Source organism: Plectropomus leopardus, chromosome 13 (genome assembly GCF_026936395.1).
Source record: "Plectropomus leopardus strain MGB_pleo_1.0 chromosome 13, ASM2693639v1, whole genome shotgun sequence".
NCBI lineage: Eukaryota > Metazoa > Chordata > Actinopteri > Perciformes > Serranidae > Plectropomus > Plectropomus leopardus.
The window spans coordinates 14519100-14535207 of record NC_142188.1 but is presented as its reverse complement, the minus strand read 5'-3'; the positions used below and the strand labels follow the sequence as shown (position 1 = coordinate 14535207).

The 16108-nt window shown below is 38.4% G+C and overlaps 2 protein-coding genes across 2 annotated transcripts; both read left to right on the top strand.

Annotated features, from left to right (window-relative positions):
• The first annotated feature begins 2938 nt into the window (after positions 1–2938).
• Positions 2939–8790, top strand: LOC121954583 (multiple inositol polyphosphate phosphatase 1-like). Its single transcript, XM_042502180.2, has 5 exons — positions 2939–3598; positions 3679–3873; positions 4985–5082; positions 6987–7117; positions 8023–8790. Exons 1-5 carry the CDS (start codon positions 3019–3021, stop codon positions 8399–8401), a joined length of 1383 nt encoding a protein of 460 aa, XP_042358114.2. The 5' UTR covers positions 2939–3018; the 3' UTR covers positions 8402–8790.
• A 488-nt stretch (positions 8791–9278) lies between these two features.
• On the top strand, positions 9279–16021 carry LOC121954582 (multiple inositol polyphosphate phosphatase 1-like). The gene is made up of 5 exons (XM_042502179.2): positions 9279–10100; positions 11027–11221; positions 12574–12671; positions 14340–14470; positions 14829–16021. The coding sequence occupies exons 1-5, from the start codon at positions 9431–9433 to the stop codon at positions 15211–15213; spliced, it is 1479 nt and encodes a 492-aa protein (XP_042358113.2). The 5' UTR covers positions 9279–9430; the 3' UTR covers positions 15214–16021.
• The last annotated feature ends 87 nt before the right edge of the window (positions 16022–16108 follow it).

The window sequence follows — 16108 nt, the reverse complement described above, 5'->3', positions numbered from 1 at the left end:
ACTAAGGCTAAGGCACTTTGCTCCACGTGTCAGTTAAAATGACGTGGTTATTTATGGTGAAGGGAGGGTCATGCATTTTGCCCCAGTCACCAAGGGAGTCTCAAGAGAAATATTTGTAGCTCTAGGGAGGGTCAAGATATAAAAAGTAAATGAAGTCACACCTCAGCCACCCCCTGCAGCCCCTAAAAACAACGCAGCAAAAAGTCATATCAAATAATATAATTGATATTCAATGCAATCAATGTGTTTCACTTGGATAAATGACATCAAACAAAACTGTTAAAAACTGTAAGAAAAATAAATATAAAAAGAAATCTTGTTAGTTTTTAATTAAAGTATGCTTCAAAACATGAATTTGGGCAACTGGTTCACATCAGACAATAACACACATGATCAAAATATCATAATACAGTTCCACTGTTGATAAATTATGATATGGAGGACATTCATAGTCCTAATAAGTCCTGGATGTTGCACAAATAAATAATGTGCTTCCCTCAGAATTGTAAAAGTTTCACTTGACATTTTAATGAATACTTGCTTGTATTCAAGCTTTTCGCTCATGCTGATTTGATACCGCTGATCAGCTCATACTGCTTGATAAAACTGTATAATTGAGTTGGCATATCTTGAATAACCACTGAGTACATTTTCTTCTGTTTGGTCTGAAAAAGCATTCACTGTCTCTGCATCCTTATCAGCCTTAACTGATATGTGATTCCCTCATGGATTAACAGTGGATCTGTTTTATATAATCGCTTAAGAGATAATCTGTTTAATTAGTAGCCTCTTTCCTGTTAAAGGCATGATTGCCTGACTGCGCAGCACAGATTTTTCTCCAACTTACATAAAAAACAGGAATGCTGTTAGACTCTGATGAGTCATCAAAATCTTTACAACCAAGCAGAGGCCATGACTTTTATCATAAAATCCTACCCCCACATTTTTGCATTATCTGTGACTTAGCACTGGAGTTTGATAAACACATTATCTTAACAATAGAGTATGAGCTTTATCCAGTTTTAAAACAGGTTTGCAAAGACAACCATGTGTGCATCCTCTCCTAACTGGACTTCTACAAGCCTTTACATTGTCACCAGTCACTTTGTTTTGTTACCTACAGTTAGTACTGAAAGCTTTTCATTGGCTCAAGGAAATCATCCCAGTACACACTTCTCTTTATCAGCTCCCACTCTAGATCAGAATTTACTTTTAGTTTCTGTTGTTATTTAAAGGTTTGAATAGACTGACCAATAGTGGGGCCTCCTGTTGAGCCTGACTTCCCTGTGCAACTGAAACAAAAGAGTATTTATTATTTGCGCGAACAAATCGCAAATAATACATACGATTTGAGCAATTAATGGATCATAAAAACTAGCAGAATTGGCTTGAATACTGGATAAACAACCTGTAAATATTGACAACATTTTAAAAGAAATTAAGACAGAAAATGCAAGCTTTTTTCTTTTTGATACTTTAAAGCCTGTGATGCAGTATTAGCTATGCATGTCAATATCTGTGTGTACCATGTTTAACACTTAATGACATATTGCTGCTACAGATATGTCAAATTTCAAGATGACCCATAAATAAGAGTAGTTCATTTTCAGACCCTGCAAGAATTTAATAAATAGCTACAGGATGTCAAAATCTGCAGATGGGGATGTTACAACTCGCATCTGCTTTACATACATTTATAAATATCATTTAGAAACATGTGGCAACTGAAGGCATGCTGATATGCAAGTGGTGTATAACAATGTATAAGTATTGAAATTATGTAGAACCCATTTGATTTCTTACCAATCTGTAGAGTAATTTGAGTTAAATAGTGTAAGTGTAAGGCTGGAGAAGCAACAATTAAAAATTAACTAATGTGAAATTCACCTAGTTTAGTTAAGATGAGTTTATTTGATATGAACATCAGAGTAGCATTAGAGTTGTAAATTTATGCACAAGAACCAGATGCGCTGTGTTTAGTGTTTGTAGCGAAACATTCATTTGCAACACCTGTCCAAAGGAGGCTTTATTTAAAAGAAAAGAAAAGTCCATCCATAAAATCACCAGAAACTCCAAACACAATATACACTCACTAATAGCCTACCAAAAACACATCTGTTAAGTTATTTCAACAAATTTAAAATACATCCTGAAATCCATACAGTGAATACATCCATACAAAATACTGGTGTGTCTACTGTGGAATTAAGTGTGAGAACAATGTTGTTTCTTTTTTAGCCATGATTTAATACCGTCATTAAAAACATTAAACATTTTTAGCATTTCTGTGCAACCTGTCAGACTGAATTTGTATCAACCAAATCATTTCTAGTCGTGTTTAAAATCTAAATGGCAGACAAATTAGAAGGAACATAAATAATGTAGGGTGGATGTGTTATAAATGACAAAACGGACGTCCATGATCCTGCGCAACACTGCATTAAGTGGTGCATAAGGTCATATTTTTCTCAAATGCCTATATCATGCTGCATCTACGCATGAGTTCTTAGAACGGATGATCAGACTCTGTGGTGAATGTTTTATTGTGTTACCTTGATCCAACAGTGGTTGAAGTGAAACTTGGATAATAAATGTTAGAAGGTCAAACCACAGTGTCAGAAGTTGCAGTAAGAGAGTAGGTCAAACAAAGAGCATCCCAACAACAACAACACCATAAAATATGGATACATAATGATTTTTGTGAAAGTGGAAGCAATTTTATAATTCAAACAATGAAACATTTATGTAAAAAGGATCTGAATCATCAAAGACCTTGATAATCTATCAAGACTTCTGTTGTATTTTTTGTTTTCACTGTTTTATTTTTTCTTTGAGGTTGTCAGTCAAGGGATATTGTGTAAGAACCTGTTTACTTTTGACTTTAGGATATACTGTGAGGAAATTAGGTTACGCAAACTGGACTGGACTCTGCTCAGTCCCATTTTTGATGTCGACAAACGCCATGTTTTAGACAAGTTCTGGGGACAGTTTCTTTTCAAGCTTCATCCTCAATGCAAAATGTTGACTTTTCTTTGGAAATTCACTGTCTTTTATTCCCTCACCATCACCTGTTGTCTTTTTAATTATGTGAATCCTGAAGACAATTTGGATATACCAGCAATTGCCAAGTATTTCAATACAAAAGGGAGGTACGAAGAAGTGAATCCACATCTCAAAGAGGACATATTGGCTGTAAACAGATCTGTTTTACAGCCACCATCGGAGCAATGTCAAGAAATTCATCTGACTGCAATAATAAGACACGGTACCAGGTACCCGACACCCAAAAACGTCAAGGAGATGCAGCAGCTCTACAACATTGTCCTACACAATGCTTCAGGTGATGAGAGCTGGCTGCGTGAGATCCAGACCCAGTGGACGATGTGGTACAATGAGGACATGGATGGCAGACTGGTCCAGAAAGGTGTGAACGATCTCAAGCATCTGGCCGTCAGGCTGTCAAAGCTGTTCCCCTCACTGATTTCAGAGGAGAAGCTCCGAGGAGGATTCATCAGATTCATAACCAGCTCAAAGCACAGGTGTGTCAACAGCACGCTGTCGTTCAAGGCAGGACTGACAGAGCTCTGGGCTATCACAGGTATGACCGTCACAACAAATGTATTATGATTTATATATGATATATATTTTCCTTATAACATGTTCCTTTTTTCTACCCAGATCAGGAGTTTGATCATACGGTGAATGATGCCCTCATGAGGTTTTTCGACAAGTGCACCAGGTTTGTGCAGGAAGTTGATAAGAACCCAGAAGCTCTGTCAGAGGTGGTAAAATTTAGGGAGGGTACAGAGATGAGGAGGGTCCAGGAGAAGATCGCAGACCGCCTCAGAGTCCCACAAAGTCTCATCACTCACGGTAATTCTGAAGTATTTTGCCCTTATCATAACAACAAATGATGCATGCTTTTGGTAGTCCTATTCACTGGGCCTCTTAAATAACTGAACAAGACTGTAAAGGAGGGTGCAGAATATTTGATTTTTGCCAATGCCTGATATTTTGAAACTCATCTTGGCTGATGCCAAAACTGATATAGACAAAATCACAATGTTTATTTACAAAAAGATCCAGATAAAAAAAAGGCCTTGTGTCATAAAATCGAACACTGCTGAGCAAAAAATTGGTTTTATCCACATAAAAAAAGGCTGTTTAACTGTTTCACCACTTTATCTTTCCGTCACACCTTTTCCAACGGGCAATTGACACCGTTAGATCAAAGCCACCAGTTGCCATTAACCTTATTGCAGTGAAGACTCTCCTGCAGTGGAATTAACATATAACATATTTATTGTAATGTAACAATTTCACACAGAACTGTAAAATTCAACTTGCTTTAACAAGCCTGAAAGATGCTCATCCTGCGACAATGCTGACAAAAGCCACAACCAGTGCAAATTTGACCTATTTAGAGTAATTGAAGCTGCATAATTAAAGACCTTATCAGTCTGTCATATCAGCAGAAGTATGCATTTCAGGCTAATGCTGATATTTCATTTAAAGCCTTAATTTGAAGATACCAGCGCAGGAAAGAGTACATTTCTTGAGTAAGTTTGCCTTTTGAGTTAATTTTATACAGAAATGAATCAGTGTCATTGCCTAAAAGATACTATAGACCCATAGCTACCTGATATCAGCAATTATCCATTAAATTAAATACAATAACAGTAAAATAGTCAGTGTTGTGAAGGACATTGTGCAGAATATCCCAGTGATCATAATTTACACTGGGTGGAGCTGTTCACTAATTTGGAAGTGCTGAGGCCTCTGTGCCAAAAGTAGCGAGCCGGTCATTTATCACTTTTAATTAACCTTCGGTATTGGTGCTCCACTTGTAAGATCAAGACAAACTACTTCATGTAGTGTTTGTATGATTATTCTTGTGTACTTTGAGGTGATGTCACTCTTCTGGCATCTCACCTTCCTGTGTATAGTCACCACTAAACATGCTACACCGACCTCTCTCCTGCAGAAATGGCTGAGGCTGCGTTTTACCTGTGTGCTTATGAATTTGCAATCAAGGCGGTGACCTCCCCCTGGTGTCAGCTCTTTGATGAAGATGATGCAAAGGTAGGAGAAAATTGTGGTCAACTGCATGTAGATTTAATGTGGCAGCAATGTTTGTTTCACTTTAATTTATTTATGGAATCATTTATTACAGTGAGAACAAATGGGATGTTCTTCTGCACTATAGACATTTTTTTCACAGGCTTTTTCATAAAAGCACAGGTGTCACGGACAGCATTAATGACAACTTTGCTCTATTTAAGCGCCCCAATAAGCCATGACACTGTGAGTTAGCCAGCACGCACAATACCAGAACCCTGAAACCGAGGCCCTGTCTACACATAGACACATATTTTTGAAAATTGATCATTTTCCCCTACATTTTAAAAATAATTCAGTCCACACAGCCTTCGTTTTACAAAATATCTCCACACTAGAACGGAAAAACAACTCCAAATGCTTGCCTGTGTTAACTGCCATCAGCTACCTCAAAACAAAGATCACAGAATGTACAGGCTTACGTCACAGTTGTAAACAGTTGATGCTGAGATGGAGCAAAGCCATTGGGTGCAGCAGATGCCTCTTCGTCTGTGAAGTGGTGCAATACTAAGTTTAAGTGTAAAGTCAGCATTAGACCAAGCAGTGCTAACACAATGTTAGCAAGCCGGTAGTCCACCATTGTAGTTGTTTCTAGCATATGTTTATTACATGAAGAAACAATAGGTGTGCACAGATTGTGGAGATTATATAATTGTTTCCCAAACACTCTGTTTTACATATGATAACAGATAACAAGAGACCAAAGTTTTGAAAAATCTGCACCTCTGGGGGTTTCAAAAAAATCTCAGTTTTAGTGATTTAAAACTCAGTTTGCACATGGACTAGAGGTTGATAGATGAAATCATCACACTGTAACAATTTTTCCATAAAATTACAATAAGCATCCTTCCGTTATTTTACAGTGTTAATAAGGCAAAGTACTTCAATAGTATATTACCGTTACATTTATTACATTATTCTATAATATTCTACACTAGCATTCGAGGTTTACAGTGTAATATGGGGTTCAAAAAGCAAAAATATTTGTGTTGTTTTTAATGTATTTTGGAAAAACTTTACATAATTTCAGAATTTGGCTGTATTTTTACAGCATATCTCACTGTAACAAATTGTTACAGTGTATCTGTCTACATACAGACAGAGCCTTAAGCAACAAAATGAATTCAGCCAACATTTGTTTATTATTCACACCTATGATTTTTCTTCTGTGATGTGTCAAAATGCGCATGAGACACTGCATAAAAAGCTAAAAATATCAAAATGGCCATACTGTGCAACTTTGGAGGAAAATTTATCTATTTCATTGACAAACATTTTTTTATTTGTAGAGCTCTTCATTAGTAAGTATTGAACATAAGTTTTTCTACATAACCAAATGTTTTTCAAATGTATCACATGTGAGCCAAAATGAAACAGCAGGGGGTGACAAGAGGCAGCACCTCTATAGTACACATGATTAATGGTGAGGGGTTATGTTTTGGATTTAGGGTCACAACAAAGTGGCAGAGAGGCACTTCAGCTGTTCAGATGGGCACTTTGAGCCGAGCAGAGGAGCACGTAGGGGCACCGACTCTAAATCAACTATTGAATCCAACACAAACAGAACAAAGCAAACAGCCCTGTCTAATCTAGGTCAGAGGTACACAGCACCCCCAGCAGACAAATCATTTATATCGTATTGCTTGTTTCTATACACTCAAAAACAAAAATCACAATGCATTAACATTAGCGTTAAAAGCAAGCACGTTTTGTGTCTTGTGTTACAAACTGATCTAACACCCAGGCAGCCGGAAATGTTAGCTCACAGAACGCACACAGATTGCTATCTTGGGAAAATTGTTATTTTCAGAGTCTCTGTGTAGGCCTCCCACATACAGGCTATACCTTTGAACTATCTGCACCAACAGGTTATGGATTATGCAAGTGACCTGAGGGAATTCTGGAAAAGGGGCTACGGTTACGATATTAACAGCAAGTCGAGCTGCATTCTCTTCCACGATGTGTTTAACCGACTGAAGAAGGCAGCCAGTGAGAACCAGTAAGTGGACTTTAAATGAGCTGCAGTCCATACATTACAAATGTAGGTTATACTTACTGAGGACACAGATGAAAACCTTCAGAGGAATAGATGACACCATCACCAGTATCATTGGTTTTATCTGCTGCTCCCTTAATGTTGGTTGTTTTGTTGCTGTCACCCAAAGACTAGTTTGTATGCTGTCTGTATAGAGCAGGGATACTCGGCTTCCTTTGCTTTTGGGGGCCACGCAAATGACAGGAGGCCAGGGGCCAGTGGCAGCAGCATCATGCATGTTTCTAGGATTTTAAGACATATAATCTTAGATGTTTCAAGGATTTTAGGACATTTCTCTGATTTTTTTTCTATTTCTAGGATTTTTGGACCTTTCTCAGGTTTCAGAATGTTTCTAGAATTTTAGAAATTGTCTTGGATTTTAGGATGTTTCTAGGATTTTAGGACATTTCTCGGATATTAGGACATTTCTAGGATATTAGGACCTTTCTCAGGTTTTAAAATGTTGCTAGAATTTTAGGACCTTTCCCAGATTTTAAAATGTTTCTAGGATTTTAGTAAATTTCTCGGATATTAGGACATTTCTAGGATTGTAGGACCTTTCCCGGGTGTATATGGCATTTCTCTGATTTTAGGATGTTTCTAGGATTTTAGGACGTTTCTAGGAATTTAAGACATTTCTAGGAATTTAGGACATTTCTAGGAATTTAGGACATAAGGGGCTCTGTCGGGGGGTGCAGGGATCCTGCACTTTAATTCCCAGTGTGAATTGCTTTATTTTTATTGTAAATTAGAAAATATTTGAGGAGCCACCTGGCATCCTGTCAGGGCCAGATTTGCACTGGTATAGAGTTTTTAAATGTGTCCCTATGTGCCCTCACATACGTTTTCTCACTTGTTGTGTATGTCAGGTCAGGCCAGCAGGTGACTGAAACAGTGACAGTCCAGGTGGGTCATGCAGACACCCTCCTGCCACTGCTCACCCTCCTGGGCTTCTTTAAGGACAGCGATGCCCTGAACTCAACCAACTACTCTACACAGACACATCGCTCCTTCCGTACCAGCCACATGTTACCCTACGCAGCTAACTTACTCCTGGTGCTATATGACTGCGGTGGAGGCGACCTGAGACTGCAGCCGCTGCTTAACGAGAAGCCGGTGACTTTCCCCGACATGACTGACCAGCAGGCCTCCATGCCACTCTATGAAGATGTCAGAAATCACTACAGAGAGCTGCTCCAAGGCTGTGACTTTGAGACTGAGTGCCAGCTGTTCAAAGGTCCTGCTTGAGTTTAGGTTGACAGGGTAGATTCTGGAAAAGAGGGTTTTAATTCTCTTTATGCGCTACACAGAATAATTCTGTGCTTGTTGTAACTCATTTTTAAGAAAACATGGGGTAGTGCTGCAATTCAGCCTCTTGTGACTGAAAAAAGTATTACTTCAAATAACACTTGAAAAATGATCCATAAACAGGTCATTTTAGCATAATGAAAACACAATTCTTATTGTCAGGTAGTTATACACTAATGAAAACATTGTTATGAATATTATATACCTTGTTTAACCTTATATCACCTTAAATCCTACACACTGGACCTTTGAAAGGAAGAGAGCAACAGTGGTGGAATGTACTTAAGTATATTAACTCAAATACTGTATTAATTTACAGTTTTTATGTATTTGTGCTTTACCTGAGTATTTCTTTTTTTTTACTCCACTACATTTCAGAGTGAAATACTGCACACATAAATCCAGTACATTTATTTCATCCTCATATTACAGATTAAGATTAGCAATATGAAACATAGGTAATACAAAAACAAGGTATTCTTATGGATAAAGATTATTGATCCCATGGTGAAATCCACAAGCTAAACTGCAGTAGGCCTATATAGTCTACAGTAAAAAGAAAAGAAAAAAACCTACCACCTGCTATATTAATGCATCAAAATATACATAATATAATATTAATTGGGCCAGTTACTTGTAATTGTATTTATGAATTTATTGTGGGCCTACTTTAGGCAGCTTAGACCCTATGATTTGATTGTAATACTTTTTGTTTGTTTGTTTGTTTGTTTAAATACAGAGCACATCCAGACATCATCTCTCAATGGAAATTATGAACCAAAAGAATCCCTTTTAATCGAATATGCATTTTGTTGATAAATAGGTTTAGGATTTTGATCTAAGTACTTCTTCCACCACTGTGTAATGTACAAGCACTCGTGATAAAAAGTGGTCAATGTCCGTTATTGTCTATTGTGCAAGCTGCGCGAGGACAGGCTCTATGTAACGGATTGGTTGGTTAGACAGTCCATGGGTGACGTCACTCAGTTTTGGGGTCTGGTAGGTGGGGGTGCACACGGCCATACAAACAAGCTACTTGACTACATCATGCCGACCAGATTTTGGAAAATCTTTCTTGTTCATTTCACCGTCACAACTTGCTTTTGCTGCTGTTTTCGTAACGATGCGACTCATGAGGATTTCAATCTAAACATACCGGCCATCGCCAAATACTTTAGCACGAAAGGGAGGTACGAGGAAGTGAACCCGTATCTCATAGACGACATACTGGCTGTAAACAAATCTATTTTACAGCCTCCGTCTGAGCAATGTCGCGCAATTCATCTGACTGCGATAATAAGACACGGCACGAGGTACCCGACGACCAAAAATGTGAAGAAGATGCGGAAGCTGTACGAGCTGGTGAAGAGCAGCGCCTCGGGCAAAGAGAGCTGGCTGCGTGAGATCCAGACCCAGTGGACGATGTGGTACAATGAGGACATGGACGGCAGACTGGTCCAGAAAGGTGTGAACGATCACAAGCATCTGGCCGTCAGGCTGTCAAAGCTGTTCCCCTCACTGATTTCAGAGGAGAAGCTCCGAGGAGGATTCATCAGATTCATAACCAGCTCAAAGCACAGGTGTGTCAACAGCACGCTGTCGTTCAAGGCAGGACTGACAGAGCTCTGGGCTATCACAGGTATGACCGTCACTTCAGATAGGCAGGTCCCGATCAAGTTTTTTTTTTTTTTTTTGCCCACAATACCGATCCAAGTTATTTGATATTGTGTATCTGCCGATACCGAGTTCCGATCCGATACTTGTATTTACCTGGGTGATACAGCCGCAATGCACACTTTAAAGGTAAAGATATTAAAATCAATCCAGTGTATATGCTTTACAGTTTAAATGCTCGGCATTGTAGCACAAGAAAAATGTCTGCGTCCAAACAATTCCTTAAAGGCTTTTTTTTAAAACTAAAAACTGTAAAAAAAAAAAAAAAAAGAAAAGAAAGAAAAACAGGAAACTGTTATTTGTCTCTCATCACAGTCCCACTTTGTGCAGCATTTGTTTGTTTTTTTTTTTAAAAAAAGAAGTAAAATATGTATTTAGAAAAAAATGCCCTCAAATCAAACACTTAGTGCAGCATTTGTTTTGTCAGCAAAGTAAAATAAATAAACTAAAATGTGTGTAATATAATCACTATTTCTCTTATTAGTAGTATTATAGCTGGACATCAATATTTTTTGTCATAATAAAAATTACAGCATGATGTTAGTAGTTCACTAAAAATGAACCACAAAAATTTAAATTCCACTCAAAGTGGTGTATCAGCTTGAGTCAAAAACGAAAAAAAAAATCAATTACTACTTATTGGGGTAGCAGCATTACCATAAAATGTGAATATGTGCTGCAAATTGTGCTCCTCCTTTACAACACACCTGTGTGACAGTGGACATAAATAAAGAAACGGGTGGGAACTGTGCTTAAAATAACCAATCCCGATCAATTAAGAAATGCTTTGATCGGGCCTGATACCGATCCATCCTATTGGGACATCCCTATCAAATATAGTACGATGACCTCTGATATTTCATTTTAACATGTTCCTTTTTTTCTATCCAGATCAAGAGTTTAACCATGCAGAGAATGATGCCCTCATGAGGTTTTTCGACAAGTGCACCAGGTTTGTGCAGGAAGTCGATAACAACCCAGAAGCTCTGTCAGAGGTGGACAGGTTCAGTCAGGGACCAGAGTTGAGGAGGGTCCGGGAGAAGATTGCAGACCGCCTCAGAGTCCCCTACAATGACATCACAAGTGGTAAGTGGTGCAGGAAGTATTTAGATCAGACCTTTGTCTAGCTGAAAACATCTCATAAAATGGCCCTTTACAAGCCCTGCATTCAGAATCTTTCTAACAGTTTAATGATGTTAATTTCCACCAAATTTATGCACTTAAAGGGTAACTCCATTATTTTTCAACCTGGACCCTATTTTCCAATATTTTTGTGTCTTAGTGACTTGTAGGAACAACAGTTTTTAAAACTGGTCCTGAACTGAGAGTGGTACAGCCGCCAGCTGCCAAACAAGGCTACAATAGCTCCTTTTACACTGCCTGCTCAAGGTGGGAATATCACAGCGTTGTGCTGGTTCACACCAGAAGTGGAAGCGACGGAGCGACCTCTAGCTCACAGGGTAGAGTGTATGCCCCATGTGCCTGAGGATTCTGCAGCGGCCCCGGTCCAAGTCCAACCTGTGGCCCTGTGCTGCATGTCAACCCCCCCCCTTTCTCCCACCTTTCCTGTATCTCTCACACTGTCCTACAAGTAAAGGGAAAAGGCCCCCAAAAAACTATCTTAAAAAAAAAACAAACAAAAAAAAAGAATTAAGTGGAAGCCCCCCTATATGTTAATTGTTGCACAGCCGCCCTTCAGCAATTACCTGGCCATTAACACCAGGAACACATTTCTCTGCACCTGTCAGCAGCGATTCTCCTTCTCTGCTTCCTTTGAATCACATGTAGAGCTGCGTCCCTGCTTGCTTTTGTGTCTCCTTGTCTGAGTTTGTGAATCTGTGTGCCTGCTCATCTCTCTTCCTCTCTGTTCAGACACTACTGATGCATGCATTAGATTCATATTTTATCATTTAGCTGAACATTGTCTCCATTTTCCCAATAATTAGTACCAAATTGCACAATTCTTTCTAGAAATGTATCAATTAATTTACATATACACATCAGTTTCTTTCCAGGAAATTGTATGAAACTATGGGCCCTCAGATAGAAGTATTGTGGTCTAAAAAACAACTCATGCAGTGCAAGTCAAAGTACAACAATTAGCAGTCACTAAAGGAGAGGAATCGGGGGAAGATACTGTGCTGAACATCTTGTTGGTCATATTTCACAGAGGGTTTTTGCACAGTAGGTGGAGCTGTTTTCTAATTAAAAGTACTGACGCTCCACTGGACTGAGCTGTAGTCAGTATTGACTTATTCTGTGGCCTTGAAGAGGTGCTATAGGGCACAAAGTGGTGCAGTTATAATTATGCAATACATAGTATGATGTTTAGGGTGAATGGGGACATGTCCCGGTGTTTTTGATTGTGTTTGCTTTAATAGCTGCCTGGTCCGATTGACTTCACAATTTATCATTTTATTGCAACCTTTCTCTTGCAGATATGGCTGAAGCTGCATTTTACTTGTGTGCTTATGAGTTTGCCATCAAGACTGTGAACTCTCCGTGGTGCAGACTCTTTGATGAGATGGATGCACAGGTACGTCTCTTGGCTATTTAATGATTGTAGGTTTAATGAGTCAGTGTGAGAGCATGCAGGTAAGACTTCATCGTGGAGGTGGGAGGATAGGTTTGTGGCTCACTAACCTGATGTGATTGCTGTTACTCTTAATCATTTATCACAATGGGTTAGACTGTGTGAAGTTTATTTATTTACAGGCCTTTTTTTATAATCACAATGATCTGAGTTTTTTTGGGGGGTGGGGGATTGGCATCAGTTGTCTTGTGCAGTGTTCAAATGCCTTTCACAAGCATTTAAACCTGACAACCAAAAAATTTGTTAAAAACATAATGAGCAACTCAGCAATGTTCTACAAATTGCAAAAAAATTGTAAAAGACGACAAAGAAAAGACCTTATAATAAGGTGGGGGGATTATTAGATATGATCAAAAAACTAGGAAAAAATGTCCAGAAAACTACAGTTATACTTATATATTTAAAATGATGTCACAGAAAAAAAAAATAGCACTTTCTTCAGTCTTTTCTTATTTGTTTTTGTGTTTTACTTTTCTTTCTTTCCTTTTTTTTTCTTATTTTAAGGTAAATTTTCGTATAACTTTTTAACAGTTTCATGCTAATTTCTGGGCGCTTTCCTGTTAAGTTGTTCATTGCTGTCTTCCCTTGTTTTGGAAAGAAATTAGGGGATTTTGCTGGCGTTTGCTAATACATTTAATGTATTTGTTTGAACCAAAATTTAAAAGACTGTTGCAATTTAACTCCTGCTTTACATGCTATGCTACATCTGTTGCATCACTTCTTTTTATTATCAATTATGCATTTGGCTGTGTATTTGCATGTGCATGTGACTGTGTTTGTGTATCTGTCTGTCTGCAGCTTATCTCTCAAACTATTGGACCAATCAGCCAAATATTTTGTGTGTACACTTATGAATGTATGCTCAAGGATCTCTCATGGTTGTGGTGATTCACACTGTTGAAAAACTTGTTTTATTGACTGTTTTATACTGTCACTGCTGACTGCTCACTCCTCTTAACCAAGTGACAAGTAAGCTGTGTAGTTAAATAGTTTCTTTTTTGGTCTGCTTTAATTGTGTTTATTGCTGATATTTCCTATTTCAATGTGCTACAAACAAAGTTAATACTGTTCAAAGTCCCTTTATGCTGCAGCTCCATCAAAAATGGAAGAAGCACTTATGTTTTTTTGCTCCCAGGAGCTACGAAAACACGTCTGCTGAAATTGCAAGAATTGCCTAGAGTGGCTGCTATTAGACCTGGGTGGCTGCTTGGCCACCAAGCAGAGATCTCCACTCCGCTGAGTGGGTCTTTGTATTTTGGTCTGTGTTGTCTCTGTTAAATAAACAAATAAATATAAAAGAAAGAGGAAGAAGCATTTAGAAGGTCAAGTTCAACAGTCCTGCCTTACCTACTTCTTTTTTTTCTATCAAGAATAGTTATTAAGACTTTTTCTGCTTTACCACAGTATTCATTCTTTGAGAAGCTTTTTGGCAGTATTCATGTCACAAAGAGTGTTTTGTGTCTTGTGTTACAAGCTGACCTAACACTCAGGAAGCTTGAAATGTTACCTAACATGACAAAAGACAAACAGATTGTTATCTTTTTCAGTCATCACATAAAGCCCCCCACCCCACATCCACACTGGCTTGATTTGTCCTGTGTGGTTCAACAGGTTATGGAGTATGCGAATGACCTGAAGCAATTTTGGAAAAGAGCCTACGGGTACGATATTAACAGCAAGTCGAGCTGCATTCTCTTCCATGACATGTTCGCTCGACTGAACCAAGCAGCCAGTGAGAACAAGTGAGTAAACTTGAATGACTTTCAGTACAGAAAAATACAGGATTCTGCGACTTTGTAATTTTGTCATGTTAAACGAATCCAAAATCCTGACCCCTCTGGGCATTTGTTGGGGGCTATTTCCAGCTGTGGATGAACACACATTTGTTGGGCGGTTTAGTGCTCATGTATATTGTAATGAAGGAAGATGTCAGCCAGAGCTCACTGATGTATTTTTACACATTTTGGACATGAGTTGAGCTCCATAGAATAAGCTACAGCCAGCAAGAACAGGTGATAATAATTATATTTTTTCACTTTTTTTTACAGAGCTCATTGTGTATTAGACTTGAAACTGATGTATATATATTCTGTATCACAGATCAGGCCGGCAGGTGACTGAAGCGGTGACAGTCCAGGTGGGTCATGCAGAGACCCTCCTGCCACTGCTCACCCTCCTGGGCTTCTTTAAGGACATCAACAGTCTGACCTCAACTAACTACGCCATGCAGGCACATCGCTCCTTCCGCACCAGCCACATGTTACCCTACGCAGCTAACTTACTCCTGGTGCTGTATGACTGCGGTGGAGGCGACCTGAGACTGCAGCCACTGCTCAATGAGAAGCCGGTGACTTTCCCCGACATGACTGATCAGCAGGCCTCCATGCCGCTCTATGAAGACGTCAGAAATCACTACGGGGAGCTGCTCCAAGGCTGTGACTTTGAGACTGAATGCCAGCTGTTCAAAGGTCCTGCTGAAGTTTAAGAAAACAGGGAAGTATCTGGAAAAAAGGGCATTGTAGTGGCTTTATTGTGTTTTATTTGCAAAATGAAGTGAAAAATATGATCCTAATAGGAGCATCTTAGCTTCAATGCCTCATGTAAACCATGAACAAATCAGTGTTTGGCCTTTTATTTTTTATGAAAGAAGAAACAAGGAAGATTTTTTTTACTCCAGTTGTCTAATGGCAAGAGATAAAGCAGATTTGGTTAATTCTGAAACTGATACCAGCCTAGCCATTTAATTTCAAGTTCACCTGTACCATTACAGTATTACTGCTGCGATGTTGCCTATTATTTTTGCGAAGTTTCTTCACAGGAATTAAGAAGTTTATTTTTGCAGTGTATACACATTTTTTATTGCTTAAACCTAATGTGGTTACTCTTAGCTTTAAAGTTAACATATTGCGTGGTCAGTATGATGTGATCATTGGTGGCGTATACATTTTAAGTCAATCTAATTTTCTAGTAAAATATATTTGGCAGGGCTGATTCTGGTCATTTTGGTGGTGTCTGGCTACTCTGAAGTCAATCATACTTTGGTTTAATTCAGCTTCACTTGACACATAGTACCTTTGCAAGAACTCTTGTCCTTGTCATGCCCCTTATTTGGGTTTATTTGGGATATCATATAGAGGTTATTCATAACTCTTTATGATGAACATTAACCAGGTACAAATATCTATGCAGCCGCACAATCTCCTATAATTTCTGTTCTGACAGTTGGATATTATTACAATCTGATTTGACTTCCAGTATGTACATCATAAATATATTTTAAGATTCTTAATTTATTTATTTTTTGTGTTTTTTTCTTCATTAAATAATGCACTGTGCATGCTACAGTAAAAATATTAAATTGATTTAGATATTGTTGATAG

Coding starts and splice junctions, on each gene's coding strand:
- LOC121954583 (XM_042502180.2), top strand. CDS start 3,019: ATGTTGACTTTTCTTTGGAAATTCACTGTCTTTTATTCCCTCACCATC. Junction 5,083..6,986: donor TTGATGAAGATGATGCAAAG/GTAGGAGAAAAT, acceptor CTGCACCAACAG/GTTATGGATTATGCAAGTGA. Junction 7,118..8,022: donor AAGGCAGCCAGTGAGAACCA/GTAAGTGGACTT, acceptor TGTGTATGTCAG/GTCAGGCCAGCAGGTGACTG.
- LOC121954582 (XM_042502179.2), top strand. CDS start 9,431: ATGGGTGACGTCACTCAGTTTTGGGGTCTGGTAGGTGGGGGTGCACAC. Junction 11,222..12,573: donor CTACAATGACATCACAAGTG/GTAAGTGGTGCA, acceptor TTTCTCTTGCAG/ATATGGCTGAAGCTGCATTT. Junction 12,672..14,339: donor TTGATGAGATGGATGCACAG/GTACGTCTCTTG, acceptor GTGGTTCAACAG/GTTATGGAGTATGCGAATGA.